Source organism: Diplotaxodon limnothrissa, linkage group LG12, assembly GCF_057381915.1.
Source record: "Diplotaxodon limnothrissa isolate DT_005_m linkage group LG12, D_limnothrissa_male_GT1.1, whole genome shotgun sequence".
NCBI classification, from domain to species: domain Eukaryota; kingdom Metazoa; phylum Chordata; class Actinopteri; order Cichliformes; family Cichlidae; genus Diplotaxodon; species Diplotaxodon limnothrissa.
The window spans coordinates 16930765-16947050 of NC_140607.1; the positions used below are offsets into that span (position 1 = coordinate 16930765).

At 40.0% G+C, this 16286-nt stretch overlaps 1 protein-coding gene across 3 annotated transcripts in view; it reads left to right on the top strand.

Annotated features, from left to right (window-relative positions):
- The first annotated feature begins 3922 nt into the window (after positions 1 to 3922).
- Positions 3923 to 16286, top strand: part of adgrv1 (adhesion G protein-coupled receptor V1) — a 119802-nt gene continuing 107438 nt past the window's right edge. For 2 of the 3 annotated variants that reach the window (XM_085367222.1, XM_085367221.1), the window contains exons 1-13: positions 3923 to 4108; positions 4824 to 4973; positions 7277 to 7372; positions 7862 to 7966; positions 8270 to 8383; positions 8588 to 8818; positions 8966 to 9303; positions 10000 to 10270; positions 11349 to 11675; positions 12152 to 12328; positions 13869 to 14092; positions 15232 to 15358; positions 15987 to 16172. In XM_085367222.1, the coding sequence (XP_085223348.1) occupies positions 3923 to 4108; positions 4824 to 4973; positions 7277 to 7372; positions 7862 to 7966; positions 8270 to 8383; positions 8588 to 8818; positions 8966 to 9303; positions 10000 to 10270; positions 11349 to 11675; positions 12152 to 12328; positions 13869 to 14092; positions 15232 to 15358; positions 15987 to 16172 (2532 nt within the window). Of the gene's footprint in view, positions 4109 to 4823; positions 4974 to 7276; positions 7373 to 7861; positions 7967 to 8269; positions 8384 to 8587; positions 8819 to 8965; positions 9304 to 9999; positions 10271 to 11348; positions 11676 to 12151; positions 12329 to 13868; positions 14093 to 14397; positions 14431 to 15231; positions 15359 to 15986; positions 16173 to 16286 lie in introns of all 3 variants that reach the window. The other variant, XM_085367220.1, reaches the window with a different exon arrangement.

Genomic DNA, 16286 nt, shown 5'->3' on the forward strand with positions numbered 1-16286 from the left:
TGTAAGAACACTGAAAAACTACTTGAGTTGAAGCCTGCAAGCTTCATGTACCTTGTGTCAGATATCAAACACACCCTCCAAATTTGGCTGTTTGTTTCAGCTCCAGAATGTCCTATCTGACCCTCACTGCTGCCTGCTGGTTCAACCCCTCCACCTCCTGAACGCGTGCCTGTAGGGTCCAAGGGAAGGAATATTTTGGAGCCCAACTAATCTGCACTGCCCTAATAAACCATTGCAAACAGAAGTCATTTGACATAATATTTGACAGCATTTATTTCTTTAACTCAGTCACCTGACTTACTGCAGCTGACACACGGTGAATCTTGCACTGTCACGCTTACTACCGCTGTAAAGTCTTAGGCTTATAATGAATAATTGATGTTAAAGATTACAACGCTGAGGCCACTGTCAGGAGAAACTCTAGAGATATCAGCAACAAGCTCTGACCCCAGGAGCAGCCCTGCAACCAGACACCTCCTCAGCACCTCTGATAGGGATATCCAATAGATCAGTCAGTGTGTGTGTGTATGTGTGTGACTGCAAATGATCCGATGTAACAGTTTTTTACGAACTGGGCTCCTAACACCAGGTTGCCACCAGTTTTCCTTTTGGTTTTTTTGCAAGAAGGGCTGAGAGGTGTTGGGGCCAGAATACCACTTCCTATCACAGATATTGTAGCTGTGATTCATCATGGTGCTTTTTATGTTTGAGCGTGTTTATTTGGGTATCAGGTGATGATGTATGCATTACTGTGATAACTAAAACAAAGTTTGTCTCCATGAAAAATGAACTTATGAGATGAGTGAATACTGAGTGATTGGATAGTGAACTCATGCCCCGTATACAGTAGAGCATATGTGTGTTGTTCCATTTGCCTTTGATCTGAGCTTAACTTTTGAGTGCTAAGCAATGTTGTAGCTCAATGTCCACATACTGAGATACTTTCCTGGCAAATCCTGCTTATGTAAAAGTAATCTGGAAGTATTATGCACTGCTCAGAAATGATTACAGTGAACAACAGGTTTAGGAATTTTTATTTTTTTTAAAGAATTATTCTGCATTGTTCCAGGCCAAAGGTTAATTTTTTACTTTAGCTTATTAGTGCAAAATTGTGCTTTACTATTTAGAAAACACTACATACTGCAGCGCTACCTATTTACTAGGTGCAGTTTGTGTTCCAGGAAGTAATGTAATGCAGTAGGAAGGAAAGTAAGTGAGTAGACCGTAGTCAGGATCATGGGGTAAGTCAATAAAAGCAAATTTGGATGTTCACATTGTACGGCCTCTTTAGTTGTGGGGCTTTCTGTGGCTTTATCTGTCAGATTTAAGAGCCCTCAGCTCAGCTGTCATCTTTTCAGATTTGGGTCCAAGATATTTGTGATGGACAGTGTGTTTTCTCTCCCGTGTCCTGGACTGTCACCCAGTTAGCTATCTGAGCTTTCAGACCGAGCTTTATGGATGCATGCTGACTTAGGCTGCTCTGCCAAATACATCAATATATGAAAACTGGTGTGTGTGTGTGTGTGTGTGTGTGTGTGTGTGTGTGTGTGTGTGTGTGTGTGTGTTTGCAAGAAAGAAACTGTGTCTCTGCGCACCTCTCTACATGAACTGTGACTCCCAGTCTTATCAATGTCAAAGGTCTGCGCCAGGCACTCCATGCCGCCTTTAGCTGTGACAGACAGATCCTAGGGGCCCCTTAAACCCCTGGGGTCAGAATTGGCACAATGCGTGATGCCAGCACAAAAACTGCCCTGCTGCTTATAGAACAGACCTGTGCCATCCACACAGCATCTGCTTTGTATTAGGCCCTTTGAAGGAAGTGCGGCATCTGGGTCAGTGGATGTGAAAGGGCTGCCCTCTGTTTTGACGTGGGGTTGCTAGGAGGGTAGAGGGTTGGATGCTTGCTAACATCCATCAAAAATGATGGTTTAAATAATGTGAGGCAATCATTGGGAAGGTTGGAAATGAGGTTTTGGTACATAACGATTGAGCAAAGATGTGGGATCTCAGACTATTTGAGAACTGAAAGCAATATAACATTGGAAGACTGAGACTGACTACGGTATGTTGCATTCTCTACAATAACACTTTGAAGATTTTCTACAAAGTTTACAACCTGTGGCCAGACCAAACTAGACATTTGGTGACTTTACTGTCTCATATAACTTAATTAGGCAGGCAAGTGGATACAATTGCACACACACACACACACACACACACACACACACACACACACACACACACTTACAAGTCAATTTCAGTGAGATGATACAACCAATAAGGTTTATGGTGTTTTACTCAAACTTTCGGTCAGTAATTCAATTGGTTTCCAACCCCAGGAACGAGAGCACGGCAAATAAGAGGATTTATTCAACCCGGGCCCCTCTTTGTCCAGCAACACACTCACCTCTGTTCCCCCTTAGCCTTACTCTCTGTTCCCCACTGTCCAGCTTTGTGACCCACCAGCTTTAAATCCCTTTTTGATGGATTTTCCAGCCATCTCTCCCTTCCTGGCATGTGTGTGATATATGCAACACCCCCCCGCACACAGACACAAAACACAAACTCTTAAAACGTGCAGTATTTGTTGTATTTGTCACAACATAAAATTTGCACCAGTTTATTCTGAGTGTATTCATCAGCCGATAACTTTTAATGCTGTTACAGTGATTTCTGCCATTGAAGTTGACATAATGACTGATCGATGGTCTCCATTTAAACATCCTCCCGTACTGAGAATTACTCAGATTGATTTAACAGTAATGGAACAAATGAAAAGTGGGGTATTTGCAATGCCCAACTTTCCTAAATGATTTCCGTGTATGAAAAAAAAAGAACCCAAACAGCATGACTTCATCCACTCTAGTTGCTGATGTTCTTTTTCAACCTTGTAATTAAGAGCAAATATTTTTTTAAAAGACCTTACGTGTTCATACTGTTAGCCAGGCTGTGTGGTGCAGATCATGAATGGGATGGGTAAAAGGCAACAAGGAGGACACAATCTGGCTTTAGGCTAGCTCCGCCCCACGCGTCATGCTGTGTTGTTTTGTTTTGTGAACCATGACAACTGTCTCAGCAGCTCCATCCAGCTTCTGGATTATTCTGCGTGTGAGAGCTAAGCAGGGGGTGACAGAGAAGAGAGATGAGAAAACATGACAAGATGAGAGAAGTGGAGAGCAGGGGGGTGTGGAGGACACAAACTAAGATGTGAGGATTGCTGGAGGAAGCAGGGGAGTCGCAAAATAATTAGAGAGAGGGAGAAAAGACAGAGGTGGTAATGCAGAATTGCACGGATTGCAGGGCATGACTTTTGATTCATGTGGTGAAGAACTGTAAACTCAAATGCAACTGCTTTAGCAGTTATGACAACATGAGGACAACAGGCATTGGACTTATGGGATACTGTTGTGAATCATTCAGACCACAATGACCAAAAAGCCTGCCAGGCTCCACATTATAAAAGGCAGCAGGCCTTCTGAACATCTGGCTATTCAGTATTGCCTATAGCACATAACAGTTGTAATGTGTGTATGTTTACATTTTAACATCAGTAATGTTTAATGTAAAAAATAGGTTTATTTTTGTAAACTCTGTATTTGTTTTTAGAGTTGTTTTTGTATATGAATAAGGATTTTTGATCTAAATAAACTTGTGTATTCTAAATAATTGTTTCCCCGATATGTGAATCACTTTCTCAGTAATGACAAATTTTGATGTGATGATTGTTTATTCAGAATTGGTCCTGTAGAGAACATATCAGCATTATGTACTAAATCTGAAGTATGTTTGTGTGTTATTAAGTATTATATTATTATTATTATTATTAACTTCTTTACATGTAAAACTCTTATTTCTTTCACTGCACATATTTTATCTGATTTGCTGCATTTTTCTCAATATTTTCTTCCATGTGCTGGCAGGAATGCTCCCTGCCTTCCTGCTAGCTGGGTTGATTCTGGCTCTGTCCATCCCTGGCACTACATCAGAGTCGGCCACGCTGCGGTTCCTGGGGCAGACTGACTTTGTTGTCAACGAGAGCAGCGCAGCTGTGGTCCGCCTGGTCATAGAGAGAGTGGGAGACCCAGTCAATGTGACAGCTTTGGTTCTGGTAGGATATGAAGCTATCATCTAGTGATATGTTTCTAATATGTGCATAGGTTAGCAACTGTTGGTGCTGTGAACTTACAAATAATATAGAAATTCACAACAGTTCACAGCAGTGAGTGAAAATTACTGAACAATTCTGCAGCCTGTTGAATCATTTAGCCTGTTCTGTCTGTACAGTTAAACATATAAGTGTCCTTATTCTGGGAAAGTTGACCTTCACATCAGGTGAACTTCAGAATCAGTAACTGTTTTGTCTATAACAAACAACGTTGATGATATAAAAGTCCCACTGTGTCAGCAGAAACTCAGTTGGAAATGAATGGATTTTGGCTTTACATCGTCTACATGTAGCCCAGTGTCAGCTGCTCACAGTTGGTGTCTGGAAATACGAACTGGCGGTGCGATGAAGAGTAGTTTTAGGGTTTTGTTTTGTGATTCTTGATATCTTTACCATATTTCTTGTTACATTAATTTTTATACCAAGAGCTGCATTGCTGGTTAAAATACTGTTTAATGTCAGACTTCCATCCAGCAACTAACAGAAATAGATGCTCAGGAAACTCTTGCTCAAGCAAGTCCAAGTATAAATGAATTTTCTGAACTGAGCCTGCAAGTTCAGGCCTGGAGTATGCTAGTGGCACACTTTGACATGAATATAAAAATATAGGTAAACTGAAAAAAAGTGAAGTTAAAATGTGTTGTCATGTTTCATTCAGCTAGAGGGAGTTGACACCGGGGACTTTGAAGCCATTAATGCTGCAGCCTTCCTGCTGTCCAGTGAGTCCAGTAAGACCATCTTTATTGCCGTGAAAGATGACGACTTGCCTGAAGCCGATGAGACGTTTACGTTCAACCTCATGTTACAGGTGAGAGCCCATTGCTTCTCTGCGAGTTGGTGTGTGTCACTTTCTTCTCGTCCCTCAGTACTGCGCTTCAGTGTGCTACTTAATTAATCTAAGATGAAAAATAAGGCGAACACATGGCCTAAAAAGCACGGCTACGTCAGTGTCAGATTTTGTGAAAGATGTGAAAATGATCTTAAATGGTACATATTACAAATCTTTTTCAAACCAATTGCCATCACAGTTCTGGATGACTTAAGCCTAGAGACTATCTCCATGGTTTCATGTATCCTTGATGGGCTGGCTTTGGCTGGTCTTGTTGTCTGCCCATCTTGTCCCTCACTTAGAGATAAAGGTCATTTGAATCCCCTGCGTTTGGCTGGTTGTGGGGGTGACTATCCCGCTTTTCCCTGTCGGCTCAGCTTTCTTTAAAAAAAAAAAAAAGACAAATCCTAAAAGAATTGTTATACCCTTTCATTTTAGATGGATTTATTATTGTTGGGCTACTCTTATTCCGTTTAACACAACAAGTTGTCTCATAAAGTTACCTTCCTTTTCTTTTCTCTGTGTATGGGAGTGAAACTAACACACACACACACACACACACACGCACGCACGCACGCACGCACACACACAGTAAAGCTGAGGGTAGAGACGCAACAATGGAAGCAAAGCACAGTAGAGATTCCTACATTGTTGTGAAATGCAATGAGTGTACACAAATATGCTGAAATAAGTTAATTCATTCATTCATTAATTGATCATTTATTCCATGTGGGTTTTTTTTCCTTTTGGCTCCCTCTCCTAAGGCAATTGTAGGGGAAACACCCCAGATTGTGAGACTGTAGTCTAAATTAAGAGAACAGCAACAATTCTAAACATCTGTCAGCAAGAGTGGCTTTCTTCACATCAGTCGTTCTCGATTTGACGCTTTTGTGACCTCTGGTTAACATTCGGTAGCAAAACTCAATTTTTAGCCTGCTACTAGAGTGAAAGACCAAATGAGGCGACCACTTTTAGCCCTTCTATTTACACTACAATGAGACAAAGCTTTGGCCAAATATAAGCCTGTCAGCTTACTGGAGTTATGTCTGGAGTACAAGTATGCGCCACAAAAGGTGTCATGGATTAAACACAAGAAAATAAAGGGAAAATCAGGGCCATAGTTATTATCACGCTTCAGTGTATAAAATCTGTTACATTGCTGGTTGACTATGACAGGAAAAGATTTGTTTTTACAGAAACAGTGTTGAGTCGTTGCAGATCAGAGCAGGTGCAGCCTAGCAGCACAGCACAAAATTACAGAAACACATAGCGGATCATGGCATAAAAGACTTGGCATGGTTGATTTACAGCGCCATACTTTCAACAGTGTTGTTTTTCAAAGTTTCTAAAGTGATTTTTTTCTTTACATGAGTGTGTCCACATAAGTGCGTGTGGATTTGTTGTCTGTGAGCTGACGTGCTACAAGGGCTCAGCATCAGAAAGAATGTTAGAGTCTAAAAAAGCCCCAAGAGACGAATGCAAGAGGCTTAAGTAGTTTTTTTTATTGTTTTTTTTTTTATTTTTTTGCCTTGGCTTGCGCTCACCTTTACATGTGGAGACCGAAACATGTAGTGGTTTTGATAAGAAGTTTCAAATGCACTTTGTTTGGCTGAGAAAACTTAAAGAGATATAACACATGCTTTAGTGGAGAAATGTGTGTTTCTGTTTATAATACTATGACAAGAATGTAATATAGTTGGTCATTTTCCAAAATACCTGCAGTGAGTGCATATCCAGATGTTTGAAAGTTGTAAAGGGAATTTTGAAGTTTTGGTGGATGTCAGAACTGTTGGGTCTTGTAAAAACATATTTAAGCTCACTAATGGAAACCCTGGAAACACCATGTAAAAGTGTGTTGTTGTTGTTGTTTTCTTTTGAATCCTGTCTTGGAAAAAAATAAAACCTTGCAGATCATCAGTAAACACTTAGGCGTAAGCCCTGGTAACTCATGGTGTGATTTTAGGCCTGCTGGGATGTTAAGTCTTTCTGGTCTAGCACTGAATCAGAGAGAAGGGTACAAATCCTGAAAAGGTTTCCTGCAGAGAGCTAACCTGACAAATCAACTGGTCTGAAACCAGTACTTCCTGTCTTTGTGCCCTCTCACCAGTGCTTCTCGGTGGGAACACAGGAATGTAGTGTAGCCCGTAGATAAGGCAGTCGGTCTGGCTGTCCACATGAGGATCAGGATTACCTTTGGTAGGGGGGGAAGATAAAGGAGTGTTAATATAAATACGCTATAATCTTTGCTTTATCTAAACATTTCTATTCTCCTGACTTTTCAGAGTTCCTCAAATGGTGTTACAGTGGGGACACCAAAAAAGGCAACCATCACCATACTGTCCAATGATAACGCCTTTGGAATAATTGCCTTCAACTCAGTAAGAAACTTTCCATCCACCTTCATCCTGTCTTTGCTGGTTCACCAATTTACAAACTTAAAAAAACGTAAAAAAAAAAAACTGGAAACCAAAGGATTTAAGCACTTTAAATACAGTGACTTAATAAATTACTTGTTTGCTAATAAAAATAACGACAAGTATCTTAAAAAAAATAAAATAAAACAATATATATATATATATAATACAGAAAAAAAAGAGTATGGATATCTCAAAATTAAATACAATAATTTAAATTAAATGTAAATGTTCTCTTGGTTCTCTTGTTACATGTGTAAAGAGGCATTTTGCTCGCTTCCACTGCCAGATTGGGGTTCAGTTCAAATGAAATGTATTACCTGTTTTTGTTTGCTGCTGCAAATGTTACATTTCCATTTATTCTTAATTTGGATGGTTCTAATTGTCAATGAATGAAGTAGAATGTAAGCTGATTAAAGTTCTGTTTTGATGTTTTCTTTCTTTTTATCTCAGACTGAGGAGATCATAGTTGATGAACCCAGAGGAGGGAACCGTTACGTGCCTTTAACTCTAATTAGAGAAAAGGGAACATACGGTACTGTGACTGTAAATTTTGAGGTGAGATCATGTGAATAATATTAGCATACCTAAGGGACTTTTGTGTTTCAAGAACTAACAGTGTCTAACAAATCAGTGTTGCATGTAGCTTGTTAGATGCTTTTATAAATTAATCCCACTGCCTTAAAGACACTTGTGGATTCAAGAGTTTAGATTATTTAGATACAATGAGCAACATCTATGTTTAATAAATAATGCAACTGCTTTGTGTTTCATAGTAAGGATAAATTCACATTCATTTTGAGCTCATGGATTGTCAAAGTAGGAATATCACTGGGGTTATTCTCCTTCCTGTCTTCATAGATCGCTGATGGTCCCAACCCTGCCAGTGAGGATCTCAGTCCCGACAGTGGAAACATCACTATTCCTGTAGGCCAGGCTGTAGTGCACTTCACTGTACTTATTCGGGATGACCAGGTATTGAACTGATTGATTACACTGGACCAATTAAGTTTCTTAAAAATCTGTCTCTATAAATTTTTTTACTGCACTGGCAAAAGTTTGAAGTTTTGAAATTCTTTTAACTGTAAAATAAAGTGTACAGCATTTTTCCTCATCTTTTTTGCTACATACATGTTTAGAGTTTTGAATGGTATGTGTTTTGCTTTCTCTGTGTACCAGGTCCCAGAGGATGATGAAGTGTTTTCAGTAAGACTAACTGGTGTAGCAGGGGGAGCTCTCCTCAAGCCCAACGCCAGCAGTGTTCGGCTGAGAATCCTGCGTAATGACAGCCCTCTGCGGTTCTCCCACACTGTCATGGCAGTACCAGAGTCTGCGGCAGTCATTGCCCTCAATGTGACCAGAGGTCGATTGACTGAGGATGGACCACTCATTGGCTCTGTTGACACTGAGGTTGTGTTCTTTAAACCTAGTTTTTCATGTTTACATAGTCTTTTACTGCAAAAGCACTCATATACACACAATCAACAACTTATATGTAGAGAAAACAGAGAGCATTTGTCTAATTTGTATGAAACATCTGGACTCTACTGTCTTTAGGTTTCTGTAGATTACATGGTGGTGAGTGGTGAAGGCCTGGGCAGTGCCACACCAGCTGTGGATTTCTTCGATCTACAGCCAGTCAGAAGAGTTACATTCCCTCCATTTGTCTATAAAGCTAGCCTGCTGTTCAACATCAGTGATGATAATGTGCCAGAACTTGCAGAGTCCTTCCATCTGGTCCTCCTGGAGGACACGATCAGAGGAGATGCTGTGCTGGTATCGCCTAACTCTGTGCAGGTGACCATCGAGCCCAATGACAAACCTCATGGTGTCCTCTCAATCAGCAGCAGTGCACTGGTTCAGCCAATCAGCATCAATGAAGATCTGACACAGAGGTAGCATTGTTTTCTCTATAAATGGGTACTATAAAATTTGTTGTATAATCTAAATCAGGGATGTCAAACTCATCTTATATCGAGGGCCAAAAACAGCCCACTCTGACCTTAAGTGGGCTGGACCATTGAAGTGTAAAGAAGTTAAACTACGAATTTAATCCCTAAGATAGCTTAATATAAGAAAATAACTGCGGTTTCAGCAGTATGTCTTAGATTTTTCATGATACATATATGAATAGTGCTGTAAGAAAATCTTTTTAAGAAATGCATGTGTAAAATTACAGAAAAGAAATCTGGTAGCTTCTGTTAATTCACAGAAAATATCCAGTTTTTCTGGTCCCATTGTAGAAAAACAAAATAAATTTCTATAGTAAATTTTGAAAAAACACCTTTTTGTTATTAAATTGTTTATTAATCACTTAGTTAATCTTGTGTAGCATGAATGGCAATGAAGTAGATCTTTATCAGTAGGAAAAGCTGTAAAATGTTTTAAAATACATTTAAAAGTCTGAACGTCTATGCCCTCCTCTAGAATTTCCAAATCTATCCAGTGGGGCAGATTGTGCTGATTCTGGTCCCCGGGCCTTATGTTTGACATCCGTGATCTAACTCCTCTTGTGTTACATGCTAGCTAAATCTAAACGCTAATGTAAAAATAAAATCAACCATTTACATCCAAGATTATCACTCCTCCAGATATGATGGCATCGTTATTGTAAGAATCGGAGGCAGCTATGGTGAAGTGTCTGCCAACTGGTCCATCAGCAGAAACTCCAGTGATCGTTCACCAGTGTCAGATGATTTGAGGCCTGAGGTGGGGCAAGTAAGATTTGCTGCCGGTGACAAGACTGCTATTATTCCAATAAACATTGTAGCTGATGATCAACCTGAAGAAGCAGAGGCCTTCGTTTTCAAATTGCTGCCTAGTACAGTAACTGGAAATGCTGAGATTGATGAACCCATGGAGGTGAGTTTAAAAGACGTATTTTTTAAAATCAATGAATTAATTAAATTTTTTAGGATTATGGATTATTTATATTATTATTTATTAGGATTATGTTGGGGTATGTAAGAAAAAATTAGCTGCACTTGTTAGGGAACGCATGTTGCATGTGTTTTGCATGTGTGTGACCTACTGTAAGGCACAGTGGCAAACTTGGCACATGCTGCAAAAGTCGACCCCTTAGTGTGTAACTTTGCTCTGTGGGTGTTCCCTTAATGTGGCTGAATCAAAACAAAGTCGAAACAGGCGGCACACTCTGAGTGGGGTGTTTCTGTGGGGGGGTTTTTTAAGCACGGATGAAATGGTGACAAGTTTTTATTGCTTCCATCTTTGTCCAAGCCTCTTGGCTACATGTGAAAGCAGTGGGCAGATCCAAGACTCGTTTATGTTCAAGGCATTAGATGGGACTATAGGGCCTGTTTGCCATGTGTGCAGAACAAGTTTGCTCAGAAGAATTTTCTCGATGCATAAGCAAACAAATATAAAAGAAAGTTCATGACTGCTGTCAGTGAAGTTGCAGATCCTGTATCACATTCCAAAAACGGAAATATGCACATCACACTGTGCTTTAAATCAGTGAGCGTGCCAAACAGTGCATCTGACAAGTATAGGTTCCATGACTGAACCACAGTTTAATGCTCGTGGAAACTACTCTTAACAGTCTTAGCACACTTAATTAAAGAGGATGCCCCTGCTAAAGTTAGCTCAGGGCTCTGTTTTACTACTCTCAGTCTTGCTTATTTTCTTCACTCTCTCTGTTCCTCACCTCTCTTTTTTATGATCAAGATACAATCTTAGTAACATAAAAACAGGATACTCCACAAAATCCTTCACTGTAATTGATGGTACACCCAGGCTTCATTGCTATTATTTGAGACCTGTTAGCTCGCTCCATACGGGGACTGTACAACCCTTGTTAGCAGTGAAACTATGAATAGAGGGGCAATTTGTGTTTTCTAAAAGACATCATTCCTTCATCATTCAAAATGTTCCATATGTCTCCTTCTTCTTTGCAATTTTTTTTCTCCCACAATTTCCTCAGATGGTTTTCTACATTCAGGACAGTGACGATGTCTACGGCCTTTTTCGGTTTGACCCAGCCAAAGAGCAGAACATCCAGAGCCAACCTGAGGGCCGTTTTCTGTCTCTGAATTTTCTGCGGAGTGGTGGTACACTGGGTAACGTGTCTATGGCCTTCGGTGCCCTCTACATTCCTGCGGGTCCCATAGACCCAGCACGGGCCCGTGACCACGTCCTGAATGTTAGCGGGACCATTAATGTGGTTTTTGCCCGTCAGCGGATGGTCCACATCATACTGCCGATCAGGAATGATGCCTTTCTGCAGAATGGAGCTCATTTCTTAATACAGGTAATACCACTGGAAACAAGGTAATTTAAGTTGTAATTCAGCTGCGACGTTTCACATTCACATCACCAAATGCATTCCTTCTGTTTCTGTCTGTACCTCTGGCCAAATTGGTACTATTCAAGGTTTAAGTGCCTCATTTGGATGTGTGAATGGTTTTACATTGGCACTCAAATCTGGCATGTTGCTATGGGATTTACCCAGCTGTCCAAACTAACAACATCACCTAACCCTTAAAGCTGGCAAAAAAGTACTAGAAAAGCCTTCTTCACATTCTGTAGATGCTTAATTACTTCACACACTTTCAGCTTCAATACAAACACATATGTGTACAAATATACATAGACTGAGGGGAGCATTAACAGGTCTTTCAATGCAACCTACAAACTGACAATACAGTCGTATTTGAGTGTAATTTGTTGTTTTCTGTCTGATGAATATGTATCTAGCCTTCTATTTTTCTGTTCTATTTTTTGTAGTTGAATACACTGGAACTGATCGACATAAGTCCCTCAATTCCGTCAAACAGCCCAAGGTTTGGAGGATCGCTAAACCTGACCTTGACTGTCACCCCTGACATTGCAAATGGGGAAATTGGCTTTACAAGCAACACCACAGTGGTGGTTTATGAACCAGAGGACAGCAATACCAGCACAGTAAGATATACAAAGACTATCAGTTTTGTGAAGCTTGCCTTTGTTCGCTTTCATAGTTCAGTGCTTCATAAACATTCAGTGAAAAAAGAAACAACAATGTTCAGAGTGTGAATAATTTATACAGACTGTGTCTAAGTGTAAGAGGTAGAGATGGACCGATCCGATATTACGTATCGGTATTGGTCCGATACTGACCTAAATTACTGGATCGGATATCGGAGAAAAATAAAAAATGTAATCCGATCCATTAAATATCACGAAAGCACCTCACAAAACTTGCAACACGCCGTAACTCACCTCAGAACGTATGCATCACGTGATAGAGCAGCTGTGGCATGCAGGACCTGTGGTGGTCTGGATAGCATGTGGAGCTTCGCTAGCAACCTGGCATTTCATCTCCGACAAAGTTATCCCCGAGAGAAGTAAAGCAAGTGTGTAAGTCCATCTCTGAATGTTTGTAAAGCATTCCCACGTTAAGCTTAACAAGCGACTGCCTCTCGCTCTCCGGCTGCTACTTCAATCGTGAAACTGCTTAAATCAGCTGATCGGCTTTTCTGTCGCGAGTCTGTCTCTCGTTTGTTTTTGGTCCACTTTGCGCCAGAAAGAGCAAACCAGCGGCTGAACAACAGCAGAACGTTTAAGCTTGATAAGCTGTTGTTAGAATTTATTTAATATTAATTTCTACACCAGGATCTTTTTCTACGTAGCTGACGGCTGGTAACTGTGCAGGGGCGGATCTAGCAAAGTTTAGCCAGAGGGGCCGATAGGGCATGAACTGGGAAAAGGGGGCACAAAGACATACTTTTCTTTCTTATTCTCATTTAAAATGTCTAGCTTTTAATAAATAATTATCTGACACCCAAAGTTTTAATTTGATGTAAAATGAATAGAAGTCAATTACTGTACATAGTGACTATTAAGTCTAATATATATACCCTAGTAAGCTATAGTACTTTTTACTTTGGGAAGGTACCATCTGTGCAGTCTGCAATTTTGTTGAAGAAAGATGTTGAATCTATTTAATATTTCTTGAAAAATAATTGATTTCTGTGCATTTTTTTTCACACTGCATCAAATTAAGGTTGATTACGTCGATTAAGCATCATGAGGTGGAGCGTGAGGGGTGGTTCCCTATTTTTTATTTATTTATTTTTGTTGTTGCTGGGAGTTGGAACCCTATTAGTTAGGTTGCTTAATATTTACGCTAAGTACTCTTTAAAATACCAGAATAGGGAGGATGGTGTAGGTCTAAGTTTATTAGATTGATCAGTATTGCTGAACTATGAAATATTTTTTTTGTATACAGGTATAACAGAATAGCTTTAGTGTAGTTGTTGTTTTAAACTTGAGTATGAACTTGCAGACTTGCAAAATGCAGCAAGATATTTAAAAAAACAGTTTTGTTGATTAAAAAACACTATATCGGATTCATATCGGTATTGGCAGATATCCAAATTTATGATATCGGTATCGGTATCGGACATAAAAAAGTGGTATCGTGCCATCTCTAGTAAGAGGCTGATTCTGATAATTGTCGTAGGTCAGCCTCCCTCTGCGGCGTGATGGGACGGACGGTCGGGCTGAAGTGTTCTGGAGTCTTAAGCCAACTGGAGCCAATCGTGGGGATGTTACTGCTAATGACCTGAAACCTTTTGGTGGTTCTGTCATCTTCGTCTCTGGGCAGGGCGATGCCTCCATCAATTTCACTATCCTGGCTGACAACATCCCAGAAGTCAACGAGACCTTACTACTCACTCTCGATAGGTAGGGCCATTAAAGTTAATTGACATTCATCGTTATATTTATTTTAAGTGTTTATTTTAGTCATTATCAAATCAGTCTTGGCATGCAATAACTATAATACATTCACTTTTTGAGGTTATCTGTAATGGTTTAAAGTCAGCTTATGCACCACTTGAGTCCAATAGGAAAGGAGGGGCTGACTAGGTCCTGATTCTTCCCGTTCTTCCTTAGCTTGTTTTGCGATGCATGTTTATTGGGGGTTAATCTGTTAGTCTACATTTGGATGAGAACGACAGCTTTCTCTCCCTCCCACTCGTCCCCTGCAGGGTGGAGACTGCACGCTTTATAGTGTACTTTGGGTAAGTGGAGAGTGGAGTGAACCTGGGGCTTTTGTGTGGCGTGAATCACGTCTTTGTTTTTCACAGAAGGGCCTACTTCAGGCTTTCTGGAGGTCTTTGGTCAATGTGGGGATGAGGGGGTCTGGGACACGGTGGGGGATTTTGTGATGGTGTGAAAAAACGTAATTCCAAAAGAAAAGGATTGTTGGAAGAAAATTGAGAATCTTCTTTATATGTTCTTGCACTAATTTAACCAGACTTGATTATGTACCATTTAAAGATGCAAGTGTTTGTATGCATGCAGTGCCTTGACTGTGACTGTTTTGAGTGCTTCATCCTGTCGTGTCTTTGTTATTCCCATTATGTTATGCTTGCTTGGGTTCAATTTTCCCAGCACATACACATATACTTACTCCCCTGCTGAGCAATAAAGAGGCAGGCAGGCAGTTGATTGACATTGTTATTAATAGTGGGCTAAACAGCAGGGCTTCAGCATATAGAGTCAATAATGAATGAGCATCACACAATACAAGGAATGCTTTGAGAAGTTTAAGTTAAGCTACTTAGTCATTGTTATTATTGTTGCACGTTTTACGTAAACACACAACATAGCAAAAGTACAATAAGCAGACATTTCAGAGCTATACTCAGCATGAAACTGACACATACCTGCCCTAAAGCAGCTCCATGTTAATGCAGCTCCACAATTCCTCATTAAAGAGGGTGTAATGGCATGTCTTTTTTTCTTGTTCTTTTGTGTTTAGTTATAATAATAATAATAGTGTATGTGCTTATATATGCATTTCTGTGTGCACGTCTCAGGAGTAACGTTGAAAATCAGATCCTGAAAGCCGGCTTCACCAGCCGAGAGATTATCATCATGGAGAATGACGATCCGGGGGGAGTCTTTGAGTTCTCCCCGTTATCCAGAGGTCCATGGGTTATCAATGTAAGCCACAGTTTTAAAGCTGCCCCAAAAAGAAATAGGGTTTATTTCCATTAGTATGTGTAGTATTTGACCTTGGATGTGGCCCAAACTGTTGCACATTCAGTCAAAGACCTCTTACTGCTTATAAATTTCAAATCTGTTTGTTATTATTTTGCTTTTTTGAGTCAAAATTGGTATAGCTACGCTTGACAATTTTTAGAATTTACTGGTCAGTTTAGGTGTTTTTTGACTCACGACTGACTCACAATAACTGACAATTACTGTAACTTAGTGATAGGACTTTGAAATAATTCCCTAATGTGTGTTACACATGTAGAGTCCAAGTTTTGCCTTCATAATTTAGCTTTTTTCTGTGCATTGTGACGTTAGAAATAGCTAATATTTTGTAGCAGCTTTATTACCATGAAATAGTAGTCAAATGCAGGTGTTGCTGATTTCATTAAGTAAAGGTCTCTACCTGAATACAACCTTTATAATAATAATAACAGTAATAACAGTAATAATAATAATAATTTCAGAATGGTTGCTGTGAAAATGTATTTTTGAAAAATGAGTTAAAATTGACTTAAAGGTTCAACTGAATATATTCTTAGCTTCTTTGCTCTGAAGCTTGTCTCTTCTAACCTAGGAGGGTGAGGCGGTTGAACTGCATGTGGTCAGAGCCCAGGGACAGCTTCTGAAACAGCTGATACGATATGCCGTTATGCCCTCGGGCAACAATGAATTCTACGGTGCTACGGGCATTCTGGAGTTTAAACCCGGAGAGAGAGAGGTGGTGGTGGCGCTGGTGGCACGGCCTGATGGGGTGCCAGAGGTAAGAAATGGCAAGATATTAATATTTACTTATTTATTTTCTGCATTTTACACAGTGCTGCAGTGTAATTCAAATGCATTATCCTTCCTACTTTCACATTTAATAAGCTATGAA